Here is a 16,849-nt window from a genome sequence, read left to right as displayed (position 1 = left end):
ATATAAACAAACCAATCACAAGCACTGAAATGGAAACTGTGATTAAAAATCTTCCAACAAACAAAAGCCCAGGTCCAGATGGCTTCACAGGTGAATTCCATCTAACATTTAGAGAAGAGCTAACACCCATCCTTCTCAAACTCTTCCAAAACACTGCAGAGGAAGGAACACTCCCAAACTCATTCTATGAAGCCACCATCACCCTGATACCAAAACCAGACAAAGATACTACAAAAAAAGAAAATTACACACCAATACCAATGATGAATATAGATGCAAAAATCCTCAACAAAATACTAGCAAACAGAATCCAACAACACATTAAAAGGATCATACACCATGATCAAGTGGGATTTATCCCAGGGATGCAAGGATTCTTCAATATATGCAAATCAATCAATATGATACACCATATTAACAAATTGAATAATAAAAACCATATGACACAAGAGGGAAGAGATGTGGGGACATATGTATATGTATAACTGATTCACTTTGTTATAAACCAGAAACTAACACACCATTGTAAAGGAATTATACTCCAATAAAGATGTTTTAAACAAAAAAAAATATATATGATCATATCAATAGATGCAGAAAAAGCTTTTGACAAAATTCAACACCCATTTATGACAAAAACTCTCCAGAAAGTGGGCATGGAGGGAACCTACCTCAACATAACAAAGGCCATATACGACAAACCCACAGCAAACATCATTCTCAATGGTGAAAAACTGAAATAATTTCCTCTAAGATCAGGAACAAGACAAGGATGTCCACTCTCACCACTACTATTCAACATACTTTATTCAAAGTATTCAAACATACTACTATTCAACATACTTTTGGAAGTCCTAACCACAGCAATCAGAAAAGAAAAGGAAATAAAAGGAATACAAACTGGAAAAGAAGAAGTAAAACTGTCACTGTTTGCAGATGACATGATACTATACATAGAGAATTCTAAAGATGCCACAGAAACTAGAGCTAATCAATGAATTTGGTAAAGTTGCAGGATACAAAATTAATGCACAGAAATCTCTTGGATTCCTATACACTAACAACAAAAGATCAGAAAGAGAAATTAAGGAAACAATCCCATTCACCACTGTAACAAAAAAATAAAATACCTAGGAATAAACCTACCTAAGGAGACAAAAGACCTGTACTCAGAAAACTATAAGACACTGATGAAAGAAATCAAAGATGACACAGATGGAGAGATATACCATGTTCTTGGATTAGAAGAATCAGTATTGTGAAAATGACTATACTACCCAAAGCAATCTAGAGATTCAATGCAATCCCTATCAAATTACCAATGGCATTTTTTTTTTTTTTTTTTTTTTTTTTTTTGCAGTACGCGGGCCTTTCACTGCTGTGGCCTCTCTCGTTGCGGCACACAGGTTCCGGACGCACAGGCTCAGCGGCCATGGCCCACGGGCCCAGCCGCTCCACGGCATGTGGGATCTTCCCGGACTGGGGCACGAACCCACGTCCCCTGCATCAGCAGGCGGACTCTCAACCACTGCGCCACCAGGGAAGCCCCCGATGGCATTTTTTTACAGAACTAGAACAAAGAATCTTAAAATTTGTATGGAGACACAAAAGACCCCGAATAGCCAGAGCAATCTTCAGGGAAAAAAACGGAGCTGGAGGAATCAGACTCCCTGACTTCAAACTATACTACAAAGCTACAGCAATCAAGACAATATGGTACTGGCACAAAAACAGAAATATAGGTCAATGGAACAGGATAGAAAGCCCAGAGGTAAACCCACACACCTATGGTCGACTAATCTATGACAAAGGAGGCAAGGATATACAATGGAGAAAAGACAGACTCTTCGATAAGTGGTGCTGGGAAAACTGGACAGCTACATGTAAAAGAATGAAATTAGAATACTCCCTAACACCATACACAAAAATAAACTCAAAATGGATTAGAGACCTAAATGTAAGACCGGGCACTGTAAAACTCTTAGAGGAAAACACAGGAAGAACACTCTTTGACATAAATCACAGCAAGGTCTTTTTGGGCTCACCTCCTAGAATAATGGAAATAAAAACAAAAATAAACAAATGGAACCTAATGAAACTTAAAAGCTTTTGCACAGCAAAGGAAACTATAAACAAGAAGAAAAGATAATGCTCAGAATGGGAGAAAATATTTGCAAACGAATCAACGGGCAAAGGATTAATCTCCAAAATATATAAACAGCTCATGCAGCTCAATATTAAAAAAGAAAAAAGCCCAATCAAAAAATGGGCAGAAGATCTAAATAGAATTTTCTCCAAAGAAGATATACAGATTGCCAACAAATACATGGAAGGATGCTCAACATCACTAATTATTAGAGAAATGCAAATCAAAACTACAATTAGGTATCACCTCACACCAGTCAGAATGGTCATCATCAAAAAATCTACAAACAACAAATTCTGGAGAGGGTGTGGAGAAAAGGGAACCCTCTTGCACTGTTGGTGGGAATGTAAATCAATAGAGCCACTATGGAGAACAGTATGGAGGATCCTTAAAACACTAAAAATACAATTACAATGTGACACAGAGATTCCACTACTGGGCATATACCCAGAGAAAACCATAATTGAAAAAGACACATGCACCCCAGTGTTCACTGCAGCACTATTTACAATAGCCAGGTCATGGATGCAACCTAAATACCCATCCACAGACAAATGGATAAAGAAGATGTGGTACATATATACAATGCAATGTTACTCAGCCATAAAAAGGAACAAAATTGGGTCATTTGTAGAGACGTGGATAGACCTAGAGACTGTCATACAGAGTGAATTAAGTCAGAAAGAGGAAAACAAATATTGTTTATTAATGTATATATGTGAAATCTAGAAAAATGGTACAGATGAACCGGTTTGCAAGCCAGAAACAGAGACACAGATGTAGAGAATAAACATATGGACACCAAGGGGGGAAAGTGGGGCGGGGAGGCGGTTGGTGGTGGTGGGATGAATTGGAAGATTGGGATTGACATATATACACTAATATGTATAAAATAGATAACTAATAAGAACCTGCTGTATTAAAAATAAAATATAATTCAAAAAACAAATAAAATACACACAAAAAAAGAATTAGCATATGACCCAGTAACTTGATAAACAAACACTTGTACAGGAATGTTCACAGGAACACTGTTCACTATTCATAGCAAACACTATTCACAGCAAAAGAATGGAAACCACCCAAGTGTCCATCAATGGATGTACGGATAAACAAAATTGTGGTATATAAATGAATAATGTTGAATAATATTCCACAAAAATGAATGAAGCACTGATACATGTTACAATGTGGAAGAACCTTGAAAATATTATGCTAAGTGAAAGAAGACACACAAAGTCACATATTGTATGATTCCATTTATATGAAATATCCAGAATAGGTAAATCCAGAGAGACAGAAAGCAGATTGGTGGTTGCCAGGGATTTGGGCAGGAGGGAATACAGAGCAACTGCTTAATGGGTACAGGCTTCCCTTTGGGGAGTGAAAAGTATTTTGAAACAAGACAGAGGTGGTGGTGGCACGATATTATGAATGTTTAAATGCCACTGAATTATTTACTTTAAAATGACTAATTTTGTGTTCTTTGAATTTCACCTTTTGCATTCTATGAATTAAACAAAAAAAGGCAGACACAAAAGAATACGTACTGCATGATTTCATTTCAGAACAGGCTTTACCCTGGAGTGACTGGAAGGGGCAGAAGGGGCCTTCTGGAGGGCTGCAAATGTTGTTTCCTAATCTGGGTGCTGGTTCACTCCAAAAACTTCAAGGAGCTGCCCCTGTACCATAAATGTGTATGCTTTTCTATATGTATACTATACTTTAATAAAAAGTTTTGAAACTATAGTGTAAATTATTTTAGATAAAAGATTAATGGCAAATTTTTTTTTTAAAAAAGGTTATCAGTGTTGGGTAGAGGACTCAAGGGATCTCTCTGTATTATTTCTTACAACTGCTGTGAATCTACAATTATTTCAAAGCTAAAAGTTTTTTTTTTTTAATCAGAAGAATGAAAATTTCCAGACTCCTGTCCCCATAGATTCTGACCTAGGTCATGTGGGGTAAAGGTAGGGACTCTTCTTTTTTTTTTTTTTTTTTGGAACAAGCTACCTCAAGTGATTCTGATTCAGCTGGACCATGGCCCTCTCCTTGAGAAACTCCAATCTACATGAACTCCACAAGCTGCTTAACTTCACTTTCTCCTTGAACCCTACCTTGAGGAGGCTTGTAAAGGCATCTGTGAGCAACAGCACAGAGGAGGTGGAGAGTAAGAAAGCACAGGTGAGTCATGAGAGGCTACAAAAGCTAATCACTCTGGGAAGCAGGGTTCAACTTTTACTGGAGAAAAATGAGATGAACTGGAAAAAAGATTAATAAAATGTGGGAGAGCCAATGGTGAAAGGAATACAAAAGTTTCCAGGTAATCATCACAGATGTAGCCACAAATATTATGCACAAAGCAATTATTTTCCTTAGTATGTTTTCCATCAAGAATTAATGGAATCAAGATAAGACAAATGATGTTGGAAGCTAAATATCCTCTAGGAGGTTAGCAAGACAAAGTTCAGAAATCAGTGCAACATGCTTGTACTTATGGTCATTTCTGGTACATTCTTCACCACAATCACTGAAAATAATATTTTACTTCTGGAACTAGAAGTAAATAAAGGAACAATTTAGTTCATGCTTAGCCAGGTCACAGAGTATTTTGATCTGCTTCTGCTCCAGCTCAAACTCTTTGGAGTGATATACCTTGGTTCTGGTTCAAATTACTTCAGTGGGAAATTTTTTGAAAAGTCTTTAGTTTGATTTGAAGTTCATTTTCAAAATAATAAGTTAATACCTTAGTCCAATTCCAATATTAAATAATCAAATCAAAGCTCATTCCAGTCTTATTCTTACTTTTGGTAGAAATTCCTGTTGCAACAATTTGCAAACTCTAGAGCAAAAAACTGAGGCCAATTAAATCATCAGTTCATTCTCTCAGGCCTTCCAACAACACAAAAGTTGGCATATCTGTCCAAGCCTTATTTCCATCTGTACCTTGAGCTGAAAAATAGTTTTAGTTACACAGCTTCCTATACTCAAAAGGGGCAGCTGTCGCTCAGCCCTGGCAGACTGCAACCCTCAGAGAATGCATGTTCCATGTGACCAGATCTCACTTTTTTTCAAAAGAAGTTAGAAATCCAGGTTTTTATGAGTCTCCTGATTTTAAATGTTCACAACAAATTCCAATTTTTAAGAACTTGTCTATGGACCAATCAACACACATCTGTAAACTGTCTCTTCTGCAATCTCACTTTGTAAAGGTTAATAAGGTCTCATGCTTCTCCAGATACAAACTCTCAGTTTTGGTAAGTCTTCAGTTTTCCACATAATACAGATTTTAGGCAAAGCAGCTCTTCGACACAAATGCCAGTCCCAACAACAGATCATGATTTCATTCTCATGCCTTGCTGAATACGGAAAATATTGAATATTTGTACTTCTTACTACTTAAACAAGAAGAATGATAAATACAGAAGTAAGCCATTTAATCTGTGTTGTAGACTAACTACCCTGTGTCAACACACTTAACTGAGAGCCAGGTTAGTGGTCAGAAATGCCACTTATCTTCTGATTATGACAATTGGAATTTATAATACTTTTTTGCTCCTCCAAAATGAGTCAGACAAGCTTTCTACCCAGAATCCACAAGAAGAATGATGAAATATCATGTTATTTTTCTCAAGACTACCTTGATCACCATTAGTATAGACAACTTCATCTACAACTTTATACAATGGTGAATTGCCATTGTCAAAATGATGAGAAAAAACACAGTATTCTCTTTGGAGCTAGAAATTTGGAGCAAAACAAACAAACCAAAAACACCCAAACACACACAAAATTTATACAGTTACATGGGGCGGGGGGGCGGGGGGGGAATCATGTTGAGTAACACCAAAAAAAAATGACAAAGAGATAATCAGGGAAAATAATTAACGGATACTGAGAACCTATCTATAAACTGGATACCAAATATCACATAGTTTTTGTAAAAGTTGGCTCTCACGTTCTCAGCGTGAACTTTAGTGATTTTAAATTCAAAGCAGTAGGCTCATGAAATTTAAAAAGTATTGAATTTTGAAGAAATTATGGCATTCAGGAAACAGCAACAAGGTAACCAACTTAGCAATCCGTTCAAGTCCCTGCCTCTGAAAGTCACATTAGCTCACCCAGGCCTTGCCTTTCCATCTTCCTCTCCAACTTGCCTGTCCACCACTTCTCTGTACCTCTTTTGGGATATAGGGAATGTGCTTAAAGGGTGTAAATCTACGAACTATACTACCCTTTGTCTAGTTCTGAGAAAACACTCAATGAAAAGAGTATGAAACTACAATAAAACTTTTTCACTATTGGTAAATTTTACTTAACTGATTAACCGTGTTTTCCATGACTGACTAATTGGACAATGTGGACAATAACAACATAGAAATTACAAGAAATTATAAGAAATTACAAGATGATGGATTCCTCCTGATGTTTGGTACAATGTTGACCTAAAAAGCAGATTTTTCACAACTGGAGCTAATTGGAGGTCATGGTATCTGCTATCCTAGGACTACAGAAAACAAGGTCAGAAAGAAGCAAGCTATATTATCCAACTTAACACCCAGTTTGCAAATAGTTGTTTATTACACCTTAAAATATCCCCAAGGAAGTTACATGCATGTGATATAAGCATGCTGTGTCCAAGAGGGCAATTTACCATTATAAATTATCCTAGTTTGTGTACAGAAACCAGTAGATATTTGCAAATTCATTTCCAGGTCACTGAAGATAAAACCCAGAAAAACCTATTTTCCTCCATGTGGTGAAAGCAAAGAGATTACTTCTGCAGTGGCGCTGCCTGTTCTTAGAGTTATTCTCTAAAACAGGGTCATATAAGAATATTTTCACCCAAATACTAGCTATAAACAATTAAGACATGATTTACTGAGATACATGCTATTGTGTATGTTTAGGTTTTTAGCCAATTAATACTATATTAACAAAGACTGGAAAGTTTAAGAATAAATGAACTCTAACCAGTACGTTTCAGCAGAGTTAGCCAGAAAACATTTCTACTAGGCCCAAATGAAGTATCTTTCATTCATTAATACAGAACCACAGGGCATACTTAGACATCAGAGGCTCAATCATCTAAAAAGAGTTCCTAGGGAAACAAAAACTTTCCATTTTCATTCTGTAACTGCTCCTTAACGACAGAAAGTATTCTTTCTTTTTTGGCATTCTCTCTTTTCTCTCTACCTCGGGACATATTTACAGATGCACTGGCTGCTTTACAGACATGCTAAAAGTTCGTGCTGTGATTGATCAAAGTTGGAATGCCTGAGGAAATTACTCAATTCAGACAGCCCGGAATTGTATCTAGCCAAATAGTTACAGTGCTCTACTTTTAACATGTGTTAAAGTAATATTTTAGCCATGCTGGATGTAAGTTAAGAGAACATTTGTTTGCATCACACTCTGTGAACAGTTGAGTCAAATATAGTATGTTGAATACCCAGTTTTATTATCTGTGACAGTTCATTTTTTTAACTGTTCAATTACACACAAAAAAACATAGTTTATATTAAAAAAAAAAAAACTAACACACAACAGCATATGTATTAGGAACTAAGACTTGTTAATGATCTTCTTGAAGTGTCCAAGCTCTTCTACTGAATAGAAATTTAGAATAAATGCATCAAGTATTGCTTTTGTTCATTAGAGCATTTGTTGATCTGGCATGCAATATTCTGTCAAAAAACAGAACCACCTTTTTTCTCTACTTTATTATTAAAAGTATTTTAATAAAAAAGCACTGCCTACCTGTATTCACCTCCTTTCCATTATTAATCTGCCTAATTTGCAAATAAAGACATAGCAAAATTGAGTAGAAAAATCACATCACAGCAGTTTATTTTCATGGTTTTTTTTTTTTTTAATTGAAAGCCACAGAATTGCAGTACAAAGAGTTACTTGTCAAACATAACACAAATCTCTAACATAAAATATTGGCTTCCATAGACCTGCACATCTGAAATAGTTTTAAACTTTGTTTTAATTGGATTCTTTACGATGTCCAGGAGGAGCTTAGCGCACACGGTACCTGAAATTGTCTTTTCCACATGAGCTACAATAGAAAAAGACAAATGTAGCTGTTTCTCTAGTAAAGCCAAACTTGGCATCTACTTATACTTCCCTTCAACCTAAATAACTATACCTTTTAACCACGTTGACAATAATATGGAAATATCACTCAAAAAGAACCTAACAGACCACAGAATTATAATAATGTAAACTATCCTTCTATCAAATGTGAAGTGAGGACATGGTAGATTGGAGGGGTGAGAGGGGTGTCACTAACTTATAAGTAGTAACTTATAACTATGCTTTTTATTTAAAAGATTTCCAACCCACTAGAAAATGTTAACATCTGTACATACTCCAAAAGAGGAAAATAAAAATAAGTTCCCCACTCAGAATTTTCTGAGAAGGCTAGTAAATGTTATAGTGTTGATACCCTATGTTATACGCATGTCATGAACTGTCAGGAAATGAGTATACCATGCAGGAGGCTGGACCCTGAGTGGGAATGACTGCCAGTAAAAACTCCCTGGCAGTAGGAATGGCCAAAGCACTATTCTCAACTGGGATGCCTAGGATTCCATTTTAAACTGTTTGCTCTGCTATAGGGAGATGCAATCCTTCATTATTCTAACACTTAGGTAAAGCCTGCTGTACACATAAAAATTAGACGGCAGGTAGACAGAGAGAATGAGTGGGGAAAAAACAGAAGTAATGCTTTGTTCTGCTTTGTAGCAGGATGTAGGATATGATCTTGATGAGATTCCTAAAAGTTATATAACTTAAGTTCCTCCTCATTCCCTTCCAGATTCTGAATACAGTCCTACATTTGAGAGATAGACAAAAACTTAAAATCAAAGGCAGTCTTTCAGATTGACCTTCATGATATCAGCCTGTGATTTGCTGAGCACAGAAAAATCTTCTTAGCCTAGCCCTTCATTACCAAAAGCTAAAAAGCAAAAAACCAGTAGATGTTAGATTATAAAATTGATGCCCCAAAGAATATAGATCCAAACACACACACACACACACGCACACACACACACATATACACACCCAACACATATGAAATGATTCAATAATCACAGCACTATAAATCCAAGGGCCAATAAATCTAATATCTCTATTAATTTAGAAGAAGACATTTTACACTCAATCCAAAAGTCTAAATTGCTGCCACATAATCAAAACACAGAATTACCACCAATTCCACCACACTACCAAATGTAGCTTTAAGTAGCTCAAAGCTGAATTCTAAAATGTAGTATATTCTTGGAGAATAATAACTCCCAGAGCAAAACAAGGGCTCATACATAAAGCTACAAGCTCCTCAGGAACTGCTAAGTCTGGTCTCAGACCATACCTTCTACCAGATTCAGCCAAGATGAATTCATCTGATAAGTTCCACAGAAGTCACCAGGAAATGGCTAGAAAAAGGTGAAACTGTTTTCATGTTCCCGTCAGTATAAAGCTCTGTAACATAACAAGCTCTGTACTTAAGTGTTTTGACTTGGCCAAAAACTAATACACAGTTTTGATGCAGTGTAAAAATTAATCTGAAATGTAATAACTGATTCAGTTCTCTTTTTATTCTAAAAAAAGTTAAAAGAAAAAAGAATCACTGCTTTTCCTTAATTAAGCAGGTACTTTGCGCTAGAGAGCGTGTTTAGTTTCTAGGGTCTGAGGAAAAGAACAGATGCATCTACTGTGTAAACACAAACAGTAAGTTACAAGTTGCCCCTTAGTACTAAAGGCAAGACTCAGCATCAGTACTCAAAAAAGTGTTTTAAAAAGAGTGTAACTTACTTTTACTGCCCCGGGCTAACTGGGCTCTGTCTGGTGCTTCTTTGTCTGTACTTGGCCACCCACAGCCTGTCTTCTAATTAACTCAATGCTCTATAGCAGCAGAACAAGCAAACAAGTTGCCTCCCATCTGCGTACAGCTCTTCAGGACACATTTCCCTTGGTCAGAAGGTGGAAATTCTTGGGAGAGGTGATTTTTCTCTGCCTCTTCACAAGAAGAACATGGACACTTGGCTGGATGCAACTCCATGAAGTGTAACTGTGTGTGTACACCTCAAAAAATAAAAAAAATAAATAAAAAAAAAAATGCAGAGAAACATAAAGACTCTATAAACACTTGGAATACACAGAAATACTGAAGCACCCCTGGAAATACTGCTAAACAGAGCAAAATAGGGTCTTTGACTGAAATAATCAATGATACCAAGTTGAAAAAAAAAAGTAAAAAGAGCATCCGAAGTCAAAATCCAAATGTCATGCAATGAAAACATTTTAAGTACTACAAAGTAGAAAAGGTAAAACTGCTTGCTTCCCATACTTAAAAACAGGAACCCCCTCCCCATTACAGAGAATAAAAGATATTGTCAATGGAAGAGAAAAATGAGACTTTCAGGGGTAGTAGGTCTAAAATTAGACTCCTCAGTCACATGGTTAATGGGCACTTGTGTGTATGTGAGCTAAATGCATGGAGCTGTCTTTCCAATGTGTTCAGCCCTGTCCAGGAGCGGAGGGGAGGAGGAAGCAAGGAACCACTTAAATACTCAGCACCCTTTGCATATGAAAAGATGATTTCTGCAAAACAAAAAAATGTGCAGAAGAACAAAGATGCTCATTTATTTAAATAATTTTTAACCTCTCAAATAAACATAAATGAGTGTAAAACAGATGCCCCTACTTTTTTGCAACAAAAACCAAACACTGAAGCGGGGTAGGGAGGAGGTGTGGTTAAGCATCTAATCACAAAGAAACCCCACAACTGAATTTGCTACAGGCTTGGCGAGAGACAGGGGGTTATATCAGACCTTCCCAATATTCCCTCCCATCCTAGATATGCCCATATGCCAGGAGCAAGCCACACCATCTTCATGACCCCTAAGCATCCCAGGGACTGGCAGGCCTTCTCTCCCCCTGAGGCACACAAACAATTCCAGCCAGAAGCATAAGGCCAAGGGAAGGGTGTGTGGCCTAATCCTGCAGCTGCACAGAGGCCTGGGCTGTGGTCCACCAACAACAGACTACTCAATGGTGATGACATTCTGGAGACCCCTGCTTTATAGAAATGCATGCAGAGCTGGCTCTACATCTCAGGATGTAGAGGTCAGATAAATGCATAACAATATTACATATAATAATATAAATATACAGTAATGCAAATACCTACATTTTTTCTCTCACACCCCAAACTATCAGCCATCTGGATAAGAAGTTACTTTTTAAAGGAGTTTCTAGAGTTTATAAGCAAGAATCATATTGGATTATATAGAGATCCAAAGACAATGGACCACTTTTAGCAGACATAAAAACTTGTGCCCAATATACACTGCCCTTTAAATGCTAAAGCATTTGGACAATAAACAAGTTAGGACCATGAATTACCATCTCCCCTGACCATAGGAAGACTTAAAGAATGAAGCAAGTCAACAAAAGAACAGCAGGGTCCACTTAGAATAACATAAGTTCAACAAAACATTTTTAACAAGGGAGCCTGTGCAATTTACCTTTCACTATATGAAATTTAAAAGCTATATCTATCACTATTGCTAATGCATAGTATTCTACCTACCAAAATAATCAGTTTTCAAAATGAGTTAACCAAAATCTCTCAAAGGGTACACCAGCCAGCCAGCCAGATTCATCAGTTTCCTCACAAAACGACAAGTAACCTCTCAAAAGTTTGTCAGTCATATTTCACCTATTATTCCTTACTAGAACTTTTTAAAGCACATCTTCGTACTTCTTAAGAAAAATATACTGATGTGCAAAGGGCGCTTCAGTAAGCATTTTATGAGTTCATTTTCTGTCAGAATCTATGAAAAGCTCTCTACTTTAGCAGTGGCATCATGACTCACCCAGATCTATATCTAATTTTCTCACATAAGAAATTCATATTAGAAGCTATACATGTGAAATGTGCAAAATTATGGTCTAGAATTTTAAATCTACTGTCACTACCCGAACCAAAACTATTTCAAAAACAGGCATGAAAACAACTGTCTCCCAAATGCACAGCCCTAGGTATGAAGATCAAATTGTTTCACAAATTTATCTTCTCTGCTGTGAGGGAAATCAGGGTTGATAGAAGTCCATTTCCCATCAGGTATAAAAAAGAATCTCAAAAAAACTATTAATAGTTAAATGAAACAATGGGACCAAATCACTTTAACAATAAATTATTAAAATATGATCTAAAAAACTGACCTTTCCATTTCCTTCACCACATTTTGAAGATAAACAAAATGCACTTTGGCATCATCTCATTTTCAACTCCACACTGCAGAACACCTCTCATACAAATGGCCACCTTCCCTCCCAAAACCCCAAAGGAAGAAGCTAGTCAGTTTACTAGGCAGGAACTTATGCACATGCCCCCCACCCCTTATTTGTATGAAGGGAACACTCCCTCTGGTGCCCAGAAGTTGTAGTCTTATGATAACACCACTTGTTTGTCCTGGTGGATGAGAAAAATTAAACTACACAAGGGAATGGGATTCCAAGAAAAGCTCAAAAATGATTTGTCTAAGTAGCCTGGTTAAGTTACAGAGGCCACCGAAACACATTTTTTTCTATTATAAATTTTCTTTCCTTTCACCTTGTCTCTTCCTCCTCCGTGGCAACAAGTTGAGGTCAGTGTACTCCTCACTATTTGGGTAAATGCAAATTTTCATATTTTCCAAAATACAAGGCCAGATACCCCTTCTAGCCAATAAGGACCATTAAACCATTTCAGTCATTTCAATCTACAGTTAGTAAAGCCCTCAGGAAACTCAAACCAATTTTAGTTATCTGCCTAAGTAATAATGTAACAAACAAGTTTAAAAAGTATGTTTTTTTTTAAGTCAAAAGTATATACCAAAGTCAAAAGACAAAGGTATAATGATCGCCCATATCTATTTGACAATTAGGACAAAACTTAGCTCTACTAAATAGACTGATCAAAACTAAAGATAAGTGGTTACTCTCAAATTAAACATAACACAGTATAAATCAGACTCTGGGAATTTTCAGTTGGCTGAAAGGACTTAATATTGTTACTTATATTTCTCTAGGTACAGAAAATACAAGAATCCAATTTTTATATATCTTTCCATTGACTCAAACTATTACAATACCTCTTTGATTAAACTCTTTATTTGAAGACTTCACCCTATTCAAAGGTGATGAATCACAATTATCCAAGGTGACTGAAACTGCAGGGGGCAGTATATGACATGACTTCCAACGTAATTCTTAAGATTCAGGCAAATTCCTCCAGTTAGTGTAGCCTTAACCTTTAAACTACTGACATATATTTCAATCAGAGATCCCAGATAAAAATGAATTTTTCAAGATAGTTCATTGAAATTCTTCACCAAGCTTAATAATTAAAGGGAGGAAAGTACACTAAACTCACTCAGGCCATATAACATAGTCCAATCAAAATAACAGAACACATTTGTTTTTTTAAAAAACCTTCATATCCACACTCTTAAAAAACACAGGTCATCATTCAAAACTATAAAGCTCATTTACTCACATGTAACTCACTCCAAAATGTATTTTAAATCATTATTAAGTATACATAAGTAAACTCTTTAAAAGTAGGATTGATTCATCATGGGAAAAATGTAATGAAATACTGGGCATGATATAAGTAGGACCTGAGAAAATTAAAGTTATTCTAAGATGAAAAGAAAAAGGAAAACTTAATTTTATTCAGTGTTGTATTCATAGTTGCCATTATGGTACAATATATACCCAGCTATTCATTAATCTTCTTTCCCCAGACCCACACGGGCTCCATGCACCTGTAACCTCAGGACATTGTCTTCTACACAAAGAAGAGTAATTTGCAATTAATAACTGAATTAAGTTAGATGAAGCTTTCCTTGTGTGTGTTTTGAGTAAAGGTAAGATTTGGTGGTAAGCACATCAATCTTCTTCCTTGTGTCACTTTTGCCCTTTTACCCACAACATATAATTAACTTTCCTTTGACAATGTAAAGAGTTAACATAAATATTCACCTCATAGATATAATTTCCAAAGCACCTCACAACAATAATAGCTACTAACAGTTACAAGGTGTTTACTATGTGCCTCATACTGTTCTAAGTGATTATCGTATGTTAACTCAATCTTCATGACTCTGTAAAGTAGAAATTATCATCCCCGTATTATAAATGGGTAAACTGAGTCAGGGAGAGTCTGTGAGGTGCGCAGGGACTCATGGCTACTGATTGGTAGAGCTCGTATAAGATGTATCAGTCTCAACAGGAAGGAGACCACATATCCCCAAGTCACACACCTCAGGGACCAAACTACAGTGGAACTGGTGCCCACCATATATTCACCTTTCTTGACTACATACCCTAGGACCAAGCTCAAAGTGTTAACAAGATAGAGTACAACCTACAGAGCACGATTAAAAGCGTAACGCTGCAATTAACCAGCGGAATATACAGAAAACATGTCCAGGACTTTTGGTAAACTCCTGGGCAATCTTCGCAGGTAAAAGCAAGGCCTGGCCTGTCAGGGTAGGTGCCCTGATATGAGAGCCTAATCCAGTCAATTTGGGACAGTGTACTCTAACACCTCCTCCCTCAAACTCATCCCTGTTTTATCTTCATGTCTTATTTGATTCCCCTAGTTATCTTCTCAAGGAAATAACTATTTGTTCACTGTTCTCTAAACCAGGGGTCCCCAACCCCAGGGTCATGGACTGCTACTAGTCCATGGCCTGTTAGGAACTGGGCCGCACAGCAGGAGGTGAGCAGTGGGTGAGCGAGTGAAGCTTCATCTGTATTTACAGTCACTCCCCATCGCTCGCATTACCACCTGAGCTCCGCCTCCTGTCAGATCAGCAGTGGCATTAGATTCTCATAGGAGTGCAAACCTTACGGTGAACTGCGCATGCGAGGGATCTAGGTTGCACGCTCCTTATGAGAATCCAATGCCTGATGATCTGAGGTAGAGCTGAGGCAGTGATGCTAGCACTGGGGAGCGGCTGCAAATACAGATTATCATTAGCAGAGAGGTTTGACTGCACAGAGACCATAATAAATCAATGGCTTGCAGACTCATACCAAAACCCTATCAGTGAGTGGCAATTAAGCTGCATCTTACGGAGCAGACTGGACATAAGCCACACTTCGGGTGTCACTGTCTCCCATCACCCCCATATGGGACCATCTAGTTGCACGAAAACAAGCTCAGGGCTTCCACTGATTCTGTATTATGGTGAGTTATATAATTATTTCATTATATATTACAATGCAATAATAATAGAAATAAAGTGCACAATAAATGTAATGCACTTGAATCATCCCAAAACCATCCCCTCCCCTCCCTGAGTCTGTGGAAAAATTGTCTTCCACGAAACTGGTCCCTGGTGCCAAAAAGGTTGGAGACCACTGCTCTAAACTGACTTACACTAATCAGTCTTCTCTAAGTTTGAGCAACAGAAGTCGGTCTTCTGAAGCCCTCAGTATCCCCTGAACAAACTCATCCTCAGGGTTCCAGATTAAGACAATTAAGAGACCCTCACTCTGGAGGAGCAAGGATTACAGTGAACTTGAGAACCTCCTCAATGAATTCCTCAATGTCCACAATTAACTGGAGACCAACCTATCACACTGGACAAGACACACCTCACAGAGCACAGCTTCAGGATATATATCCAACTGCTAAGTTTGTGAGGAAACTTCCCCCTCCACTTTGGACACTTCTAGACAGTTGGAATTTTTTGTTTTCTAAACAACAGAACATATATTACTTTCAGGAGGTGTTAACTTCAGGAATTTTTCTTCTGAAAATATTCAGGAAATTCAAGCATCCAATCACCAGTAACTTGTATTCATGAATCTCACAAAACCAGGGAAAAATGAATTTAACCAACTTTTTTATATTACTCGGAGAAGTCTCCAATGAGAACAACCTAACAAAATCACAGGGTTCTTCATACCTTGTTAATATTGTTGAGAAACGCTGGTCATATAATTGATGGTTGACTAAACAACAGTTTCACGTCATTTAAGAATAATGAGCATAAACTCACAAATATTTTAAATGAAACAAATAGAGAAAAGAAATACCTCAAGTTCCACGAGGGCTGCAGTCACTGCATCTGTTGCAAGGGCACCAGCCTGTAGCTTTTCAATTGCCTATGAAACCAAGGGGCAAGATTATTCATTTTAAAACCACAACTTCTTAAACATACCCAGAAACTTTCCAAAGGCTTGAAGAAGTGTAGGAGACATTCAGAGTTAATAAAAATTGATCACTAGAGTTCCGTTCCATACCTCAAGACATAAACGACTTAGATTTAAGATAAGCAATTATTCAGGATAATTTGTAATATAGCTCACTTATTATTATTCAAATTAAGACAATGAATAAATTTAGCCACTAAATACAAAATGCAAGGAATTTAGTAAGTGAAAGGGCTTCATTCATCACAGGGCAGTTCACAGAACCATAGAAATTATATGAATTCCATTTTGAAATTTGAATTCATATTTTATACAGACTAAGCTAACCATTTCTCATCCCACCATTACTACTCTCTCTACCCCTAACAATAAAAAGTAGTTACTTTCAGTCACAGAGGCATTTCAGAATCCTTAGATGGAGCATACTTTTGACAAAAGCATTTTTGATTCTATAAGGTATTCTACATCGAGATAAAC

At 37.0% G+C, this 16,849-nt stretch overlaps 1 protein-coding gene across 9 annotated transcripts in view; it reads right to left on the bottom strand.

Annotated features, from left to right (window-relative positions):
* Positions 1–16,849, bottom strand: part of TASP1 (taspase 1) — a 239,744-nt gene that overhangs the window by 208,876 nt on the left and 14,019 nt on the right. For all 9 annotated transcript variants that reach the window (XR_012326209.1, XM_073792645.1, XM_073792646.1 and 6 more), the window contains exon 4: positions 16,256–16,324. Coding sequence is in view for 8 of the 9 variants with exons in the window: in XM_073792645.1 (XP_073648746.1) it covers positions 16,256–16,324 (69 nt within the window). In the remaining variant the exon portion in view is untranslated. The remainder of the gene's footprint in view (positions 1–16,255; positions 16,325–16,849) is intronic.

This window comes from Tursiops truncatus, chromosome 15 (genome assembly GCF_011762595.2).
Source record: "Tursiops truncatus isolate mTurTru1 chromosome 15, mTurTru1.mat.Y, whole genome shotgun sequence".
NCBI lineage: Eukaryota > Metazoa > Chordata > Mammalia > Artiodactyla > Delphinidae > Tursiops > Tursiops truncatus.
This window is presented reverse-complemented; position numbering and strand designations above follow the sequence as displayed.